Source organism: Heterostelium album (assembly GCF_000004825.1).
Source record: "Heterostelium album PN500 unplaced genomic scaffold PPL_contig12, whole genome shotgun sequence".
NCBI lineage: Eukaryota > Evosea > Eumycetozoa > Acytosteliales > Acytosteliaceae > Heterostelium > Heterostelium album.
The window spans coordinates 469610-491259 of record NW_008805089.1 but is presented as its reverse complement, the minus strand read 5'-3'; the positions used below and the strand labels follow the sequence as shown (position 1 = coordinate 491259).

The 21650-nt window shown below is 33.6% G+C and overlaps 4 protein-coding genes across 4 annotated transcripts; 1 reads left to right on the top strand and 3 right to left on the bottom strand.

The window, feature by feature from the left end:
* Nucleotides 1-24: 24 nt before the first annotated feature.
* Nucleotides 25-1147, bottom strand: PPL_05440 (uncharacterized protein; the record flags this gene model as incomplete). Its single annotated transcript, XM_020576321.1, has 2 exons — nt 25-984; nt 1145-1147. The coding sequence occupies 2 exons, from the start codon at nt 1145-1147 to the stop codon at nt 25-27; spliced, it is 963 nt and encodes a 320-aa protein (XP_020433570.1).
* A 387-nt stretch (nt 1148-1534) lies between these two features.
* Nucleotides 1535-14331, bottom strand: PPL_05439 (uncharacterized protein; the record flags this gene model as incomplete). The annotated part of the gene is made up of 4 exons (XM_020576320.1): nt 1535-1684; nt 1774-1969; nt 2041-12927; nt 12995-14331. The coding sequence occupies 4 exons, from the start codon at nt 14329-14331 to the stop codon at nt 1535-1537; spliced, it is 12570 nt and encodes a 4189-aa protein (XP_020433569.1).
* Nucleotides 14332-14528: 197 nt separating this feature from the next.
* PPL_05438 (uncharacterized protein) lies at nt 14529-16592 on the bottom strand (the record flags this gene model as incomplete). The annotated part of the gene is made up of 6 exons (XM_020576319.1): nt 14529-14595; nt 14663-15045; nt 15107-15558; nt 15611-15710; nt 15809-16187; nt 16264-16592. 6 exons carry the CDS (start codon nt 16590-16592, stop codon nt 14529-14531), a joined length of 1710 nt encoding a protein of 569 aa, XP_020433568.1.
* Nucleotides 16593-19772: 3180 nt separating this feature from the next.
* Nucleotides 19773-21245, top strand: PPL_05437 (uncharacterized protein; the record flags this gene model as incomplete). The annotated part of the gene is made up of 3 exons (XM_020576318.1): nt 19773-20110; nt 20420-20603; nt 20736-21245. 3 exons carry the CDS (start codon nt 19773-19775, stop codon nt 21243-21245), a joined length of 1032 nt encoding a protein of 343 aa, XP_020433567.1.
* Between the last annotated feature and the right edge of the window lie 405 nt (nt 21246-21650).

The window sequence follows — 21650 nt, the reverse complement described above, 5'->3', positions numbered from 1 at the left end:
TCACGTTGAATATAATTTTTAAATTTATTGATAGAGAGTTTTCATCTCGGTTGTTAACAAGATATGATTTTTATATATATTAATTTTCAAATAATTAATTATACAGATATGATATCTCCATTCCTCTGCTTCTTCATTGCTATCAAAAAAACCATACTCTAAAAGACCATTCTGACTTTGTCTTTTTAAATCGATTTTGTTGTTCTGCTCCCATTGAGTTGGTAGACCATTTTTGAGATCATCTAAAATTTCATTATTGTCTATAGAATGGAAACATTCTTCAATATTTCCACCAAGTCGAGGCAAAATAGGAATATTGGTTGTTGTGTGGTTGTAATGATGACGAAAGATGAAAAATCCATCATTAAAGTCTTTAGGGATCATTTGGGTACCATAATAGTGATGATTAAAATAATGAAGGAGCTGAGTACGCTCTAATGATGTAATCGTATATGGATTAAAAGCTGTGTGAGGAGTCTTATATTTAGCACCTTGACCATGAGCTAATTCATTGGATGCACAGTAGTATGCAGCCAAATTAGTTGATAGATCTAATCTGATTGTTTCAAACAATGGTCTGATGGCATAGAAATGGTCTTCACGCACTCCTTCTTGGTTTAGCGGCATTGGGTCCAATTCTACTAGGTCCACTAATGTCGGGTATGCATGAATTGGGTCCAATTCTACTAATGTCGGGTATGCGTCAATTGGGTCCACCTGTGTTAGATCCACAGCTAGTACTGGGTCTATTTGCATAGGGTCCAACTCTACTATGTCCACTAATGTAAAGTCTACATCTATTGGGTCCACCTGTGTTAGGTCCACTACTCCATGTATTGGGTTCACTACTAGTGTCTCCTCAGGCATTGGCAAAGGACCGTTGATTCTGGTGGCTAACTTATAAATTTCATCTACAACAAAATAATCATTAAATAATTTTTTATTTGGGGACACTGTTCTTTTTAAAACTGAATTATTATTATCCTTATATTATTAAAATAAATAATATTAATAAATAATTTTAAAAATAAATTTAAAAAAAAAAAAAAATACAAAAAAAAAAAAAATTAAAAAAAAAATTAAAAAAAAATCTTTTTTAAAAAAAAAAAAACAAAGAAGTTTTTCTGACACAAATTTTGCTTACCATTTTCGATTTTTTTATTTTCTGGGATTTATTTTTTTTTGAGTTGCAAAAAATCTGTCTCCCCTTTTTGATCTTTTGAGTGCCATATTAAATTTACTTTCGGTTGTTTAAGACCTGCCACCACGCTTTGTCTTGTTGTTCTGGAATGTCCGTAGTTATTTTTTTTTAAATTAATTAATAGTTGTTTTGATTAAAGCATAGTGATGATGTGTGACATCTATGACTATTTTGGGTAATGATTGAAATTTTTTTTTTTTATCCATTCTTTTGATGATTCTGAATGCATTGAACAGACACTTGGGAACCTATCAATCTTATAGAATATTCTTTTAATGTTTTTGTTTATTTATTAAAGCATTTTATTTTATTTATAATTTATTTATTTATTCTTTATAAAGATGATAGTTTGTAAATATAAAGTAGTGTTTTAGAATAATCGATACCATAGGTATCCTCTAATGCTAAATTCTCGACGGTTGTTGAACAATTCAATGAATCTTGGATAATCCATAGATTTGGTTCGTCTTTGTTATCAAGATACTATATTTATATGTATATTTATAGAATAAAAAATATATTAGATTATTTGAAGATAGTACAGTTTGAAAATAAATAAAATATTATCTTACCAAAATACTATGAGTCTCGTAAAAGATATTGGAAACTTCATTGAAACAGTCACTTCGAAGTTGGAGAGTTGGACATGCTTCGATATTTGTACCATTCAACTTAGACCGATCGATATCAATGAAAAGATATTGGGGTACTTCTGCGAGTTTGATATCTGAATTTCCTACTTCCATGATAGTATTACACTTGTCACATCTGTTATTTTTTGATTTAAATTTTAGTAAAAAAGGATTATTTGGTTATTAAAATCATGGTATATAACATACGTTTGGGATTTAAATTTCATGAATTCTATTATGGCATTATCAATGTGACCTTCCAATTTCTGTTCTCCAAGACTTCTGCAAATCAAATGTAAAATCGATGGTTGTGTCTTTTCAGACTTACATTTCTTACATTGATGTGAGATGATAGAGTGGAACAGAGGATTGACCTGAGAAATGGTCTCGAGAATTTCAACTAGGAGTTTACCAGGTTGTTTGCCATTGATTACGGTTGGTGAGAGCTCTTCTGAGATAAGACCGAACAATTCTCTGATATCGATGTCATCGGTGCCTTTATCATGTTCCGATTGGAACTTTTGGAATTGGTTGGCATACTTTGGTAGGATATCGATTGTCTGTGGTTTGAATCTTATCCAATTGAATAGACAGTGTGCGAATCTACTATTCTTGATTGGTTCAATACAGTTGTGTTGATCTCTATTCAACTTGGTGAATTCATCCAACATATCATTCAGATCGTCTTCGTCATCGGCATTGGAATCCAATTTTTTAAATTCATTCTTAATCAATTGATCTGCCTCGTCACTATCATTATCATTCTCTCCATGAAGTTCTTTGTAACCAGCCTCTTTGTTATTGTTATTCAGTTGTTGTTGTGATTTAATACAGAGTGGTGAGAGTGCTTCATGGAATGTTCTGAGTAAGATGGCATAGCAGTTGAGATTCGATTTGTTTGGAACGAAATCAGAGTGATTCTTAAAGTTGGTAAGAATTGGTATAGCAATCTCTCTGGTATATTTTACAACGATGTTCGTGAGTGAATGGTTTGGCTGAAGGCTTCTGATTTCCGATTGACATTCCAGAGTGGTTAGATGATTGATGAAATCCTTGAGGAATGAAATCCATCTATCCGAAGCTTTCTCAGATTTCAATTTCTCGAGTAGAGTGTCAAAGACTTTGGTTTCATAGTGATCTGGTTCTTTCATTACATTGGAATAGAGATATTCACGTGCAAGATAACTCTCGGTAACAACACTGACAACATCTTCGAGATGCTGCAATTGGATTCTTCTGAGATGGTTAGAGGTGGACTGATGAATGTCACGTGTATTGTTGATAATGATACCTCTCTTCACTGAGAATTCGTAGATTGTTATAGTGGTATCGATCGATCCATCTTTGTTGTTCAACACATGAGAGATAACACGAGTGAGATAGCTACACAACTTCTCATAGTCTGAATGTAAGAGTTTAGATCTACATTCACTTTTGAATGGAATCTTGAAGTGGTTTAACAGCTTTATGGTCATATTCTTTGGGATCTCGTGTTTCAATTTCCAAAGCTCCTTGACAACGACAGTGGAGAATTGGTCGAATACCAGCGAGCTGATATCTTCATTGTGTTGACGTTTAGTTGCGAATTGGAATGGTGTCTGATAGGATTTCATCTGATTTCCAATGACTTTGCCAGCGAGGAAATTACAAATCAATTTGTTTTCAATCGATTGGAAATCGGGTTTGAATTTACTTCTATCGAATGTTTGATAGTGTGAAATCTGTCTCTGAAGGAAATTGCTGAATGTATACAGCTCAAAGTTTGAACCAATTAGCAGGTAGTTCGATCCAAAGTCAAAAGGAACAGTCTCCAGATCTGATTCTTCGAAATCATTGTTTACAATTGTATCAAAGATTGTTTCATGACCGATTTGATCTTTTAGCAACATCGCTTTCACCTGAGTTGTAGTGATCCAATTGTTGATGAGATCGATTATCATACCATTGCTATTGGTCGAATCATCCTTTATCAGCTGAATCAAAAGAGTTGAATCGTCAATTGTATCGATGATCTTTTCGTATTCCGGTGTTCTATTGCATCCTCCTTCCATTGTCTTAAGATGATCGGTTATCTTTGACCACGCAACTTTCAAGGAATACCAAGTTTCATCGATAGTTTCAATAGTGTCACTTGTCTCTGAGAAATTTTCTTTGAGGTAATCAATACATTGTGGAATTGTCATATTGATATACTCTGGCGAAAGTCGATAGTTAAAGAGTTTGTAGAATACCTGGAGGAATCTAATCAGTGCTGGGAAATGAAGTGACAAACCGATCATCTCTGATTTTACAGTGAACAACTGCAACAGTTTGAAAGATGTCTGATTGGTGATGATGCTATTGATAAACTCCATATCGTAGATTGGCGATGGGAACAGTTTGCTATAGTCATTTCTAATCAATGAAATAGATCCCAAATGACTAGATTGTCTCTCTGCTAACTCTATTTTACTTGATTTCATCTGTGGATAGCGATTCCAAACGAGTTGAATAAGTGATGAGAGATAGGCTTCGTAGGCTGGAACAGCACTTTGGTTGAACTGGATTGAATTAGCATTGAATGAATCCTTCCATATCAAATAGAGTAGCTCAGACATGAAATGAGCGGGTTCAACATGTTGATCTTTCATCTGTTGATTTCTCATAAACTCGGAAATCGAGGTCAGTGAACGAGTGTTCACATAGTCTGTCAGTGTCTCTTGCGTGTTGTTGTTATCGTTGATTACAAATCCAGAGTTTCTTATTCTTTGGTACATAGAGGAATCGCATACCGATACAGTCCAACTGAATGCACCCCAAGTAGTACTGCTAATCAGGAACTTGTTCAAAAGATTACCACCCATCGACGATGTTTGGAGTCGGTCATCTCCGACTGCTCTTCCACTCTCACGATATCTCATTCCACAGTCTTTGAAGGCACCTTCGTTGGCGGGATATGGTCGAACAACAATTGAGAGAGGATCTCTGAAAATGTTGTAGAGGTAACATTTGTTTGAACAACCAATAGAGACTGCGATGAAATTTACCATCATATTAGCCATGGCATTGGTATCCTGTGTCTTTTTAGCATTCTTTAGAATTTCGTCAAACTTGGTATTTCCAAATTGCTTCGAAAGGATCTTGTTGAAGATTGGTTTGAAAGGAGTGAGGCTTATTCTATCACAAAAATGTGGGGACAACAATGATGATATGAAATCAGTTGGTTTACCTTCAGAGTAGAATTGGTATGCGATCAAGAACAGTGACAATCGGAAGAATCCGAAATCAACTGGATTAGCACATTGCACGACCATTAGTTCAATATCTTTACTGGATTTCTTTTCAATAGCATTGTAGAGATTTATGTAGGCTTTTCCATCCTCTGAATTATCGATTGTGAAAGGCATTTGTGACAGCTGCTTAATGGTGATATCCTCGCGAATTAAAAGTTCTTCCATTCCAATGGCTTTCAACAATTGCGGTGATTTCAATGTGTTGATAAGATCTTCTTCCTTTTCGATCTTGTTTAGCAAGTAGACTTGATTCATTTTATACTTGGTTGGAGATTCGCTTTCGATTACTTCCAACTGTGATTTGATGTATGAAGCATAGAGTGGATTGGAATCCAAGAATTTGAAAACAATCTCTGGTTTCTTTGCTTCGTTGATGAGACTGGCGAATTTCTCAAGTAGCAAAGTGAAGTATACATCGCACTTGATGTTGGAGAATATACTGTTACTTTCCAATTCTTCAATCTTTTCTAATAGTAAAAGATCTTGTTTGAAATCATCTGATTTCTTAATATTATCATATAGACAATGGAATACCATTTCAGCCAATGGAGAGTTGGTGTTGATTTGATTGATTTGACTTGGAGGAATGTCTAAAAATTTCATTGTAGGCAGTGAAGTTTTACAAAGATTACGAATGATAGGATTGAATCTGAAACTAATATTGTTCTGATCGTTATTTATATAGTCTTCCACCAATTCTGCCTTGGTTACAAGATTGAGAATATGTTGAAGTATATTGGTGCAATATCCAAACGAAAATTGTTTTGGATGCATCTTTGCATCACAAATCTTTAGGAATGATTCAATGTTTGCAGTCTTCGAGGTGATAAGTGATTCAATAGTGTCATTGAGGCAGGTAAGTGGAATGGTTGGAATTGGTTGTTGACCAAATTTTGTTGATATATTGTATTGTTGAATCGATAGGTTGAGGGCATCGAATGCATTGATTAACTCTAATATATCGGTGGTATCGAAATTCTCACATTCCAACAAGATCAATCCGTGTGATGAGATGAATGATTCCGACTGCTTTTCATCGACGTGTGAGCATTGCACTAAAAATTGATAGATACAATAAAGTTGAACCATTTTACTGTTGCATTTCAATGTTACAAACAACGATTCGAAATCGATTCTATTGAAAATCTCCCTAGTAACTGAACACCAAAGAATGATTGATTCTGATTTGGTTGCTTGTTCAACAATAAATAGTGATAGAAATTCGACACTCTTCTTTGCCAACTTTTCTTTGATAATTTTAATGTCCTTGGGATAAGACATCTCTTCGAAAGTCGGGAGAATCGAACGATCAAGTTTAACCAATGGTGAAATGAGATGTTTGATAAACCTGATATGCTCCTTATCGACATGGAATTTGATTGGATAGAGTAGAATGGTTTCCGATTTCTTGTCTTTTGTCTCGACAATGTTTCTGAAGAATGTTATCCATTCTTTATCATAGTTGAGTACTCTTGTAATATAATCATTGACGAATGATTGGAAGAGTTCTGGATTTGAATCGATGTGGTCAATCAATGGTTTCATTGGATGTCCAGATTCCAAATGTTTCTTCATGGAGCTGAGAATTGAATCAACACTATTGTTACGATGCTTCTCGCTATTCTTCAAGGTATATTCCAATACATTGCTTATCGATGAATAAATGGTATCGAACAATGGAATTGAGTATGGTCCCTTCGATATGTTCTCTGGAAGTGACAGTTGAATTGATTCGTATCTCTCTTCAATTCTTACATTCTCTGGGATATTGATACTTTCAAGGAATAGTTTGATCAATTTATCCTCTGGGGAATTATCAACTATGGAGTTGATCATCGAGAATTGTAGATGGTTGAATAGATGTTTGAAAACATTGGAAACCACTGGATAGAAGTGAGAGCTAAGTGAACTCTTGATTGCATCGAGAATCGATAGGCCTGGAAGTTTACCAGTGAGAATAAGATTGCAAATTCCAGAGATGATTGTATTGAATTGATCTTTCTTGTCCCATTTATCTTCGAATGATCTAATAATAAGTTCGAACCATCCAGAGTGTTTTTTGAATAGTTTTTCAATCAACTTTGGTCTAATTTCATTATCGGTGTAGAACTGACGCTCCAATTCATTGCTATATTGATATTTGGTGAGGATGACGTTGGATGTTCGAGATACTTCATTGAGATGAGCATAGAACATCTCTTCGAATGTCTGTTTCAATGAATAGTCATCTACATCGACTGGTCTTAGTCCATAGGTTTTGGCAACCCATTTTCTAATGTCGGTATCGATTTGTTTAGATGGATCTTCCGATTGCGATGATTCAAGTTTAACACCAATCGAATCGATATAAACAAATTCAAGATCGTTCAAGAAGATTGAATTCAATTTGAATTGTCCAGAGATAGATGATTCCGGTGGGTAATGGCAGATTGTCACCAACAGTTTGTCAGTCTTGTTGACTTTGTTGAGCATTCCAACAACATAGTTGATTTGATGTTGATTAATAATTGACATATCTGCAATCACAATACAGATTCTACCGTCCTGATTGTCAATGAATTTGTTAAACTCTTGGGAACAATCTTCAGTTGATTTCAATTTGTTCAACTGAATGATTTTGATTGATTGGCAAACAAGTTGATTGTTTTCAGAAGGTAAGAACTTTAGCAACAGCTTTTTAAAGTCAACGGTTGAATCATCCAGACGATGAAGTGATGGCGATGTTCTAGTGTAGATGATCCATTTGTTTGAAATCGATTCATTATCATCTTGAGCATCATCGTTGTTAAACGTCCTTTTAATTAGATTCTGAAGGAATCGCAATGTGTTGAAATGATCTTGACGAAGTAAATATTCTTCAACATATTGTCTTGGCAAGTTACTATTGTAGATGGTCTCTGGTCTTGCAATTTGTAGTAACTTTGAATTGAATCTTTTGAAAATGGAGTTACTTTCCTTGGAGAGAATGAACTTATCATTAATAGAAAGATCTTTAATGATGATTCTGTGTGGATCGATCTTCATTGGTTCATTTCTTTCTATGGAATTCTTTATCATTGAATAAAGAATCGATGGAATAGTTTCGGAATCAGAGAAACCTGCCAATAATGATTTCTGGATGTGGAATGTATTAACAAAATGATTGGCATTTTCCCTTATCTTCTTGGTGTCATCTTGAAGATCTGGTCTATTTTGAAGTTTACTATTCATCAAATTATCAATGGATAATCTGTACTTCTCGAATCGATTCAACCACGGCAACTGAGTTTGATCCAATCTCGAAATTGGCACATGAATGATTACCTTGAAATCTGGGTGAACTTGAGTGTGATTCGAATGGTTTCCAAAACTAACATTTGCCAAGAAATGAGTTTCATCCGAGATAATTGTGAAATACTTGTTGAATACCTCGTAGAAACAAGCGTCAATCGATTGACTGTTGACAAGAACAACATTCTTTCCAGTGCTCATATGATTCTTGATTTGTGAGACAACTTTAACCAGTGATTCTTTACTGTTGTCCTCATCAAATCCACCAACTCTGATGACAGTGTGTTCGACACCCATTTGATTGAGAATCATTATAGAGGTTTCATTTTCGGTTGGATCCAACAGCATCATGTAACGGAATGCCGTTGTATTTGGATTCACTTTGATATCGAATTTGTCAGCCAATGACTGTTTGATTCTGTCAATGGTGTTGTCTTGTTCGAGCAATGCCAATTGATTGGGCAATTCAAAACCAAGATTCACAAAGAATACCTTTGCCAGTTCTTTAAACTTGTGTGGATGTATTCCACCAAAGTTTCTTTCGAGAGCTTCCAAAACGATCTCTGGTGTCATCGATGAGGTTTTCGATCTCAGCTTGGAAAGATGTCTGAGGAAATAGACAAAGTCACGTTGATGGAATAGATTCTTCTTGGTGTCATCTGTGAATTCATTGACTCGACGATATGACTTGCACATCGCTTTGACAATCAGCAAGTCAGAATATTCAAGTTTCTCATTGTTGAAAAGACATCCCTTCACCAATGCTCTCTCGTCTTCTTTGTCGATGATACTCGAATGAACCAATTGAAGAGTACGATTGGTTTTAGCAGCATCAAGAATCTTATTGGAAAGGATTACAATTGCAATGTCAGTTGATTGAATCTGTTGTTTCTGGTCGACTTTATCGAGATAGTCATGCATTACTTTCATTGGAGATTCTTCTTCATTGACCAAACCAGCTTCATCCAAGAATACAATGCATCTTGTGTTGTTTTGTTCAGTGTCGTAACCACGCTGTCTGTTCAAAGCTTGTTCGAATCTCTGTTTGATTTCAATGTCGGTTGTATGTGGAGTGCATTGATAGTGGAATTGATCTACTCTTGGCATCAATGCCCACGGTGTCTTGACATTGATCTTGTTGAGTTTGAGGTTATCCACGACAATTGAGAAACTGAGTGTTTTAGAGCAACCAGGTGGACCAACAATACAAAGTGGAATCATACAATTGATGGCAACAACATTGAAGAATATATTCAACTGTAATGATTCTGTCAGTGCAATTCCAGGTGGTAGCAATGTGTATTCTTTCTGACAGAATGATGAATATATCTCTTTAAAGGTCAAATTGAAATCGAATTTGAATTTGAGTTTGCAAGTGTCGTTGATAAACTTTTGGAAAGCGATTTGAATCTCCGGTCTCTTTTCTTTGCCGACTCTAAGATAATAACTCAATGCCATTGAAGTTATCATGGCCAACCAATGGTGTGAGTAATCATCGATAGCAATTGGTAACTGTAGTTTCGTTTGAACAAGAATATCGGATTCCTCGATTGAATCATTTGGGAATGAACAACCAATCATTGATCTTCCAATGGTTGACATGAAGAACTTGTAGAGATCGATCGTTCTAATGATATCTCTGATACTCATATGAACTCTTCCCTCTTTGGCTTGACGGAGTGCATCTTGTCCAAGAATGATAAACTGTTTCAATTCTTCGGGGTACTGACAGATTGTACTCTTTAATTTGAAAAGATTCTCCAAAAATGGTTCTTCATGTTCTTTTCTGAATTTTCCATATCGCAAGAACAACTTTTCCATTGAAGGTGGTGGGTCGTTTACAATGAAATCTAAAGTCGTGGTGGAAGTTGATTGTCCGGTGTGATCAATCGATTGAGATGTCGAAATCTTCTTTGGATTCATCGCACCAATCCAAAATATGTTTTGTGGAATACTATCCTCACCATCCAATGTTCCATCAACAAAGATCTCGTTGATCAAAGCCAGTGTATCTCTCGGTGCTGTATTGAATTCATCGATGAATACAACCATCTTGATATTCCTATCGATGTTCTCGAGTTTTATTATTTCCTTTATATCTTGGACGATTCTCAATATTTGAATCTTGAATTCCTTGGCAGTGTAACGCTGATGCATAATAATACGATGGAACAATGATCTGAATATAGTATTGGAGATCTGATCGATTGCCGCGATCATTTTTTCCAAACTATCGATAGTTTCTGCCGATGTCGATCTAATCTTGTACAATAAACTATCTTTGTTTTTGGTTTCGATCAAAGGATGATCTTTCAATAGTCTTCTAATAGTCGATTGAATATCCGATGTCAAATTGGCACGACGAGTTTGGAATAGTTGTTCTGTCTGACCATTTATACGTAGACTATACAATTCATTGATCTTATCTTTCATTTGATCGAGAGTGATGTCATTGCCTCTCAAAGATTCAACATTATTCATTCGAAGTGTTGCACCCAAAGTAGTTGCAGTCCTAACACTAAGTGAATTTGCCGATTTAATTTCCAAATTGATTCTATCCACACATTTGTTTATGGTTTCTTTGATTTCATATTGGATTGAAGGAATTGCATTGTTACTGGTATTGACCATCAAAGAATAAAAGATGAGAATGAATGTCTTTCCAACACCAGTGTCACCAGTTAAAACCAATGATCGCTGATTCTTGATTTTGTTGTGAAGAATCATAAGTCGTAATCCGAAATCCGGTGTCATAACAAAGCTGTACTTTTGACACAATTCATTGATGAGATAGGTTCTCGAAGCAATTCCAAATGTTGTGCAAACCGATGCCTTAAAAGACATTGGATCGGCCAATGCTTTCTCCTTTGTGATAAGAGAAGCTACCTTTCCTTCTAAAACCGATTTTTTCTCTGAGAAGTCGACGAACCCAATCTGAGCAATCACTGGACAAGAATCTGGTTCAGGCGGTAGTTGCTCAACATAACGGGTTGAAATCAATGGAGGTTTCTTTTGAACGTTCTTATTGGATGAATACAGAGGATCGGATAGCTTGTATGATTCCCATACGAAAATACGATAGAGATCTTCTGGTGATAACATTAACATCGATTCAGGATTACTAAATTGACTTAAAAATTTGTATAGTACTTTATAGTTATCCAAGAAATCCAGACGATCGAGAACGGATCTAAGGAAATTGGTCACTTGATACTTGCTCTGGAATTTTACATTATAGTCTGGCTCCTTTACTCTGACTACTTGAGTGATGTGGTTCAAATAGCTATTGATATCATGAGTATCAGCAGCTTTGAAACATTTCTCTTCCACTTTGTCTGTTGTCAACCATCTTGCTGTGTCATAACTCTTGATATCCGACAGTTTGTAAATGTAGGAAATCGATTGTTTCGGGTAGTCTGCTCGATCTTTGAAATTCGATTCTTTCAAAGGATCACCCAATTCAATATAGATATCCAATTTAATTGACTCTGGAACATGATATACTTCACCGACTTGATTTCCAATGATGAATCCATAGGTTATCAGAGGATAGATGAATCGATCGAAACTGTTGAAATCGGTATATGGTGAAACATTAAAGTGAATGAGGAATTTGACATTTTTTGGAACTGATAGAAGAATATCGATGAGTGATTTCGGTTCGAATCCAGGTCGAATAGATATTGTCTTTGAACATTGTATTCCCCTGTTTTCAGGTAGGATATATTGTTGTTTAAGATCTTTGATGTAGTATGATTTACCAGTTCCACTAGCTCCGAAAACCAAATTCAAAGAATTGATTGACTTTGATTTAGTCCATTCAGATTTGATGTTCGACCATGAATCTTTCAATTGTGAATCATAGTGGTTTGTCAATGGATGGTAGAACAATCCATGACCATCACTCAAGCTAAGAGAAATGATATAGACTCTGTTGAGTTGAGATCTGGTTTGTTGACAATGGTGTTTGGAAAGCCAATCAATGAGAATCTTTTTGTCATCTGGTATTCCAATGAGGAAAAGAACGGATCCTTGAAATCTCTCTGAAATATCAAAGAAATACTTGTGATCGACTTCAAATTTTTCAGCATAAAACACCTGAGATGGATGAGGAATCCTAAAGTTATTTAACTGTGTAATAACATTCAATACATCGCTTCTCTCAATTCCAGTCAACAAGTATGGTTCTTTTTCTTCACTATCAACCATTCTGAATACATTTGGTTTGGATATCCTAATGAGTTTAATTAGATTGTCAAAGAATTGTTGGTAGTTTGGCATTGGTTTCTCTTCGAAAAGCATTGGATTGTCTCTCATCAATGTTAAGAGATTCACTTCGGTGATGGATGGGAATGAATATTTGATATAGGGAATCAATATTCTAGATAATTCTCCAATATGTACTTCTGTTTCTTTCAAATTCGTTTTATAATCATTAAACTTGTAAATCAATGAAGATAATCCATGTGATCGAAGTAACCAAAGCTCATATGGTAACTTATTGATTGATTCTTTCCAATTGTTAATATCTCTAACTAACTTGGACTTTTTCCTAAATAACCAAAACAAAATAATTAATATACCATATAATTGGTGAATAAAAAGTTAAATTGACTTACTTTTCCAAACTATCTAAACTATTATTTTGAATATCGATTTTAACCGTACCATTGAAATATTCATGATGATAGAGTTCATCCAATTCACAATGAAGCTTGTGGATATCTCTCAATAGCTGCACCATGTAAGTGAACAATTTCATATTTGCTTTGTTCTCTTCTGAGATTTTGTTTTCCTCACCCTTGGTCCTGTCACTATTAAACTTGATTCCTTGATCCATATCCTCAATCTTTTCCTGTCCAAATGTCTGGTTGGTAAGACCATCTTTGAGCGACCAGCCAGGCAAATTGTCTTTGTTTTTCGAGGTATAAGATATGAACTGTGAAGATTTCGAGACATTGGCGATCGTCTTCATGTTGGATTGAAGTCCATGTACACCACCGGAAGTAGCATACAATCCAGCAATATTCTGCAAATTGGTACAAACTGATCCTAGCTTATTGGTGCATTCAAGTAAGAGTCGCTGGTCTTTTGGAATCACTCTGGAAACCGCAAGACAAAACTCACTGAGATTTGTGTATTTTCCAGGATTTGGACCGTTTGGATTGATTGGTTTATCTTTGTTAAGATAGCATACGATGAATGGTTCGAGATAATTATATACAGAGATGGTTTTCGAATGGAGAGCATTGTTCAAACTGTCATTCACAAGATTATTGGTGATAATTGAATTCTTGCTATCAAAAGCATTACGCGATTTGAATTGCGAGTAGAACTCTACCAATTCGACGGGGATATGACCAAACACTTCCAGCTGGTTGTAATCTAGTTCTCCCAAATGCTTTTGCATGTCACTAAAGAATTTGTCTCGATCGGAGACACTCGTTTGCTTTTCCTCCTTGAATACCTTGATTATACTCTTGATTTCTTTGAGATTGTTGTTAAAGTTGGGAATTGTAATGTAGTGTTGTGAAATTTGCATGAATCTCTCAAGGATTTCAAGATTCTTTTCGATACCAAAAACAGAAGTTACACGTGTCCAATAGTTGAGAATATGACCAACCATATCACCCATAAACTTTCCAGGATAGAAATGATCATAGATAGATTTGATCTCATCGATATTATTGACTTGACGCAATGAAATGATTCTCTGAAGAATGTCATTGATCTCCACTTGTTTCATATCGACAATATCTTTCATGAGCTGTCTTGACTTGCTACAGATATCCTCCACTGAGAATCCGTTGTCTTTGAAATACTTGTAAATGATTTTGAAATACTGATTGTTGGTTTCTCTTTGGAAATGACCCAAGAACAGCGCTGATTCAATGTTGTTAATATGTTTGGTAGATTTGAGTATTTCCTCTAGTTTGAGCAAGATCTGATCAAGCATTCTAAAGTCACACACGAGATGATTAATTCTGGAATTGCAATTGAAATCTTGATTCAACAACTTGGCACATTCATAGAGATTATGATATCTAGTAACTTTAGTATTCTGCTGCTTCACAAGTGAATCGAATTTACTATAATCCAATTTGTGGTCGAAATATGTATTTAACAAAGTGATAATTTGTTTGTAATCCTCCTTCAGCCTTGTGTGTTGTTCAGAGTTGACATTGAACATATCATAGAGGCGATATATTTCTCTTCCCAACTATTAATAAAAATATACCCATTAAAATTGTTAATCAAAATGTTTTTAAAATGTTAATTAAAGATACAATACCATTTCTCTCTTTTCTCTATATTCCAAAACTTGTTGATTCCAATGAGGATAGTCATTCGGTACAATGAAAGCCAATAGTCTGTTTAGCTTAGTGTATTGGGTGAATAATGATTTGAAGTTATAATTTGACAAAACCCAGTTGAAATATAAGATGATTGGAAGTGTACATGGAATAGAAGCATGTCCCATTACTTGAGTCACATAATCAAGCTTGGTAACATCGACTGTATTACTATCGAAACAAAGATTACAAAACTCAAAGTAACTTTTGAATATTTGTTGAGACATTGGTTGATTGAGGATCACCTTATTTACAAACTTGGACTCCTCCTCTGCAATTTCTTTAATCTTTACATGAGAAAATTTGTTTGTATTTTGCTGTATATAATTGAAAATTAATACATTTATTCTATTTAATAAATCAATATCAAATACTTACAGGTTTGGTAAAGCTGTAGGATGGCACCATTAGATAGAAATAAGACAATTTAGAGGCAGAAGAAAATCCTATCTGGGAAAGAGAATAGCTTTGCAACATCCCTAGAGTGGGATAATCTTGACTGCTCTCCACCAGTAGAATTATAATATCATTCTCTTTTATGACAATTTTCTTCTCTATGAATGCAATGAACATTGGACCATAGTACGGATGCTTGATAAATCTCATGTACTTTTCAATGGTATTATCCTTGATATCGGCAAAGACTTGGGAATAGATATCATTACCCAGTTTGGTGAGCTGGTCAGTATTGTATTTGGTGGTAATCTTCTCGAATTCATCTGGGAATTTAACTAACAGGGTGAATAGAACGAGTGAATCCAAATGTGGATTGAGTAATGGACTGATCTCTCTTAGACATAATAACTTGGTCAAACAATAACCCTTTAGATCTATGTATATAGATTAGTTTAAACTTCAATTCATTTGATTTGATAGACTTACTATCTTTGATAAAATTGTACCAGGCATCACCAAATTTGGATGATCTTTTCACTTTCAACATTGAAAGCAATATATCAAATCTCTCTTTGAAATCCTCTACCTAATTTTTTGATTTTCAAATAAACATTGTTGTTTTAGTAGAAGATAAATATTATTTGAATCATCTGAATGAGTAATCTTTAATATTAAATAACTTACATCGTTTACTGAAAACAATTTATATTGAATAGAGTAGAGGTTTAAGAATGCAGTGTTGTCTCTGAGTCTCGAGTATGGAAGATGAAGCTTCGATTTACAGTCTGGATATCGATCCAGATGAACCATCAGCATTTGGAAAATCTCTTTGAATCTATGATTGTCAGCACCGTTTAGATCGTGAATATTAAAGAATTCACAAGTCAAATAGACAATAATACTCTTCATTGATTCATCCGATACTCTATGGTCTAACTCCTGACACAAAAACTGGTAATAGATATCCTTTAGCTTTTCATTTCTAATGTTGGGTTCAGATGAACCTCTACTCTTTAAGATAGATTGGAATAGATCTGATTTCTCTGGAACATCTTTTATCAATCTAGATAATAGTAATACAGAAAGATGTAAGTGAAAAGAAAGCTAACTGGTTTAAAATAAATGGAGAATGGACATACGTTGTGTATTTCATTAGGAGATAGAATTGCAAATGCCACACCTTCTGGGATGAGTCTGTCAATTGTTTGAGGATAACAGTATCGACCCCTTCACTCTTTGGAAGCTCTGAGCTAAGGATTCTTTCTTCCCAATGAATTACCTCTTTGTTGTTCACTGAAACAGCATTCAGATACTCATTGATAATCTTGACCAAAGATGTCGACTCTTTGTTGCTTGTAATACCAACAAAGTTACCAATAGTTGATGCCGCTGAGGAAACCTTGGAAGCAAATTTGGATAAGAGAGATTTACTTGATGCTTTCTCGCCGTCCTTTCCCTTCTCTTTCATTATTTTGTGACACTTGTATTTATTGTTTTCGAGTATAGTGCACATGCTTTTTATATCTTCCTGTCGGCCTGTTCTCGAGATCAGAGTCACCTCTCCATGTTGAAACTTTGTGAAATCCAAATCAGAGAATCTCTCCATTGGTTTTCCCCTCTCCAAGAGAAAAGGCAGAACTTTTTTTTTGCTCTCAAAACTTAGATATGAGTACTTGTCAAGGTTTTCATAACTGGGAATTGGCCAAGTTATCAATTAATTAATCAATGATAATAGTATGATTTATATTAATAAAGTCATATTCATACCTTATTTCAAGATCATTTAGATCGAATTGAATAGCTCTGTGGTGGTCAGTGAGCAGAATATGTTTCTGTTGAAAGTCAAAGTGAACATTGATACACACGGAATCACTGACCTTTGGGTATTCCAATTCACCAAAGAACAAGCTTTCTATAACGTAATCATTTGGAAGTGTTTTTCCCATGATTACATATACTTATAATAACTAAAAATATAATATAATATCAAAACTACGTATTACAATATAATAACAAACAATAAAATAAATGAAAATATTAGATTTTTTTTTTGATTGACCAAAAATATAATTATTTTTACAAAAAAATAAAAAATTGGGTGAAATTAAAACTCAAAGTCGAAACTTAAAACTTCACTTAAGAGTTTAAACTCATTGTTTAAAGTATTATTTATCCGCTTTATTCTTCATTTATTAGACAGATGTTTCTTTTAACTATATTAATTAACTATTATTGGTCAAAGTAACTTGATATCGAAATTTATTATTATTTTTTTAGAATTTCTACAATTTATTAATTAGTAAAATCTTTAAAAAAATATGTTTAGATAAAATAATTATTTTTGTTAGATATTATAATTTCATATGCATGTTTGATTTTTTATCAATTTTTTATCCTATTTTTGGTTGTGAAAAAACTTTTTGCAAAACGGTAATACCGATTTAAAAACAAAACATAGAATTGATTTTTTGATCAAATGAGGGATTTGTGGTAGGGTGTCTCCACAAATAGCATAAACTAAATATAGTGTGTATTCTAATTTTAGTGAAATTTAAACCTAAATGATTTTCTTGATCATTTGCGGAACCGACTTTGATCAAAAAAAGATTTTCTTCATTTTTCATTTTTTTTCATTTTTCATTTTATGTTATTTTTTTGTTGATGTTGGCAAGGATCAAAAAAATCAATAAAATCCTTTTGTTGATGTGGTGTTTTGTGATTTTACTGGGGGTACTGAAAAATTCCCCTATTTTGGTTTTATTTTTTCTGACTTTGGGCGCACTGATCAAAAAAATATCAAAAAACAAAAAACAAATGTAATTATGAGGTTATGGACCTATGAGATAAGCAAAAAAATAAAAAAATAATAAATTGAACGAAAAAAATTAATAAAATCAAAAAATAATATGTTTGGTTGTCTTTTGAACAACCATATTAAATACGAAATAAGCCCAACAACAGCAAATTATTTAACAAAATAACATTAATAATAATAATTAATAAATTAACAACAAGTAGAATTACATCAACAATAACAATAAAACGATTATCAAGTGTTGTTTTCTTTTAAATTTAAACTAAAAATAACAACAATTTAACCGTGTGTTTGTTTGTTATCTTTGCAAATTAGAATTTTTAAATCAATCAAATCAAACTAAACCATCACCAAAAAAAATAATAATTTCTATAAATAATTTGTAAGTAAAATGTGGGCATTTGCTCATAACCACAAAACACAAACTTCATCATTCATTTAAATTGAAACGTCGTTCAACCAATCATTGGAGTTGTATTTGTTAGAAAAAAAATACATTGATCTTCAGATACATATTTATTTATATATTTATTTATTACTTGAAAATTGTAAAAGTGTAATTATAGGTGTAAATATCCCTCCCCCATTACCACCTTCAACCTAACCCACCCCCTACAATCATCATTTTTAAAGTTTGATCTACATACATTCAATCAACCAAAATTTTTGACAATTGTTAAAACAAACATACACTCACCACCCACTCATTGCTAATCAATCGAATCACTACAGTCGAACGGAAACACAACACTTTCAAAAAAAAAAAAAAAAGACAAGTAAGCATAATAACAAAAAAATTAATTTTTGTTTCAATCCATAGATTCAAAGAACAAAAAACAACAGATCTTCCCTTTTTTTCTTTTATTTTCTTCTCCTTAAAACAATAGCAACCCATTTGTTGATCATAAAACACTTGTGAAGTTAAGATATAAAAATATGGTTGTTTTTTAAACCTCACGATATTTCAAAAGTCCCGCGAAACCAACAACATTATTCAATCTTTCACAACACATGTGTGGTTTATAACAGATCGAAGTAAAAAATATAAAATTAGACATATCAGTTTTTTGCTTGAATTGGTCATGTTGTTAGATCACCCATTAAATCAAAACAAAAAGAGAGACTTTTTTTCATTTTTTTAATAACCCAAGTCAAATGCTTGTTGTTGTGGTTGTTTGTTTATTTTGTGTGTTGGTTTAGTTTTTAGATTTGCTAGTCAATCATTGTTATTGCTATAATAACCAAATTCAACCTTTTTTATTATTGTCATTCTGCGTACCCACATAATGATATGTATCACCAAGTACAATCTCCTGTGTCATGACACAGTCCACCATCAACTTACCACCACACCATAGTATAAAGAAGCAGAATTCAGTAAATGTAGTTAGATGTAGTAGATGTAGAGAGTAAAAACAAACCACCACCAATAATAATAATAATGTATTTTTATTTGTTATTTTTTATTTTTATTTTATTTTTTTATAACAAAAGCCATCACCACCCAAGTCATCAAGAATTTAATACAACAACAAAAGTAAAACAACTACAATTCAATCATCATTTTGTAAATAATAATATATGTTTACTTTTTCAATATATACGCACAATAAATAATTAAAAATAAATATTCATAAAATATAAAGACTGTTGATCATTTTTTTACAATTTTTTCAACCAACACCCTTCCACCTTTCCAACTAATACTTGGTATTTCAACAATATATATATCCACTTCACAACACAACACAATATATAATTTATAAATAAATAAAAAAATAATAATAACCAAGCTAATAAACTTTATTTTTTTTTTTAAAACAAATGAAGATAATGAAAATTTCAATATCAAAAATTTTTAGAACTAGTTCTTCCGATAAAATTTCGAAAAGAAGATCAAGTTCTTCATCTTTGACATCGTCGGATGAAGATTCTCCTTTGTACATTTTTGATCCAAATTCCACCAATATAAGTCACCTACCATATGACATTGTCCAAAAGATTCTCAGTTATGTTCACGACAATGTGATCCTCACACATACTTTTATCAATGTCTCTCTGGTCTGTAAAAACTGGCGTACTCTCTGTAGAATCAGCGGTCACGTGTTGAATGTCAACAACTTTTTTCAACGTACTCTACAGCTGAAAATGAAGTCCGATGTCACCGAGAAGTGTTTGACCTACATTACCAATGTCTATCAATCGTTGGACACCATCGTTCTCTCCGGGCAAGCACTCACCAACCCAAAACCCACACTGTTCCTCTTGGACCGTGTAGAACGTCTCTCAAACATCCATTTGGATCTCATCAAATGCGACAACAAAGTGCTAGGCCAACTGTGCTCCTACCTCAAAGTAAAGAAATCACTACGAACATTCTCCGCGGTCAACGCTCACACCGACCATTTCTTCTCCGTTTGCGACCTCCTCGAACACTGCCAAGGAATCCGCTCGTTGACTCTCTCCAATATTTTCTTTAGTTCACCGGACGACGCCAAAACTCTGAACAACTATCTCAGAGACAACAACACCCTCACCGAACTCAATTTAAATCTCTCTGGTTGCAGCAGTCTCGATTCCGTCAAGAACTTAATGGAGTCCAACACCAAGTTAAAATCTCTAAACATCCGAAATATGAGCAACACCACATCCGATTTCAGTTTTGTATATAACAACCAAACACTTAAGCAACTCTCTCTCTCCAACTGTCATCTAAACAACACCGACTTTAAACAACTCACCGATATTCTCGCCACCAACAGCTCCATAGAAACACTGGATCTCTCGTATAACAAGGTCAGCAGTGAATTCATTAATCATCTGATAAACGCACTCATAAACAACAAGAATCAAGCCATTACACATTTGAATCTCTCTGGTTTAAAACTTGACGACAGTTCTATGACTCTGCTCGGTACTTTTGTAGGTCAATCCGGCTCGAAACTGGCGCGTCTAGAAATATCGGATTGTCCCAACACTTTCAACGCAGTGCCTTTCCTAGAGTTTGGAAAAGGCATAGAACTCAACAAAACACTATCATCACTCATCCTCAACCGCAACAAAGTATCACACACTGATTCCTACCAAGAATTAATTACACTCTTTGAATCAAAAGAATTTCACAACCTCGAGACTCAAGGTACATTCACTTTTCACACTTTTTCATCGCCACAACCATCACCACGCTCACCAAGATCACCCTTACCCAACAGAAAAGATTCCGGAAATCAAAAAAGTTTAAATTGTCTCAGCAATTGTAATTCAATAATAGAGATTTCCAATTGTGATAATAGATTAATTGTTTAAAAATTTGTAATAAAAATAATGCATTTTAAAAAAATATAAGTCTAATAATATTTAATTTAAAAATATTTAAAAAATAAAATCATATAGTCAACAATCAATTGTAGCTATAAATAATAATAATAATATTTGAAGAAAATAAATAACTTTGAATTGATTTGTTTGAATAAATAGAAAGAAGAATCCAAACATTAATTATATAAACAATTGATTTTCTTTTTAATATATTTTGGTTTGCCATCTCCAAAAAGAGCATAAAAAATAAAATTGGCAACAAGCAGAGAAAATTGGCTTGTTGCCAATAGGAACTGTATGCACACTTTGAATAATTTAATTTTTTAAATTTGTTTTGAATAAGTAAACTAATTTGCTATTTATTATTATGTTTATCGCAAAAATTAAAATTAT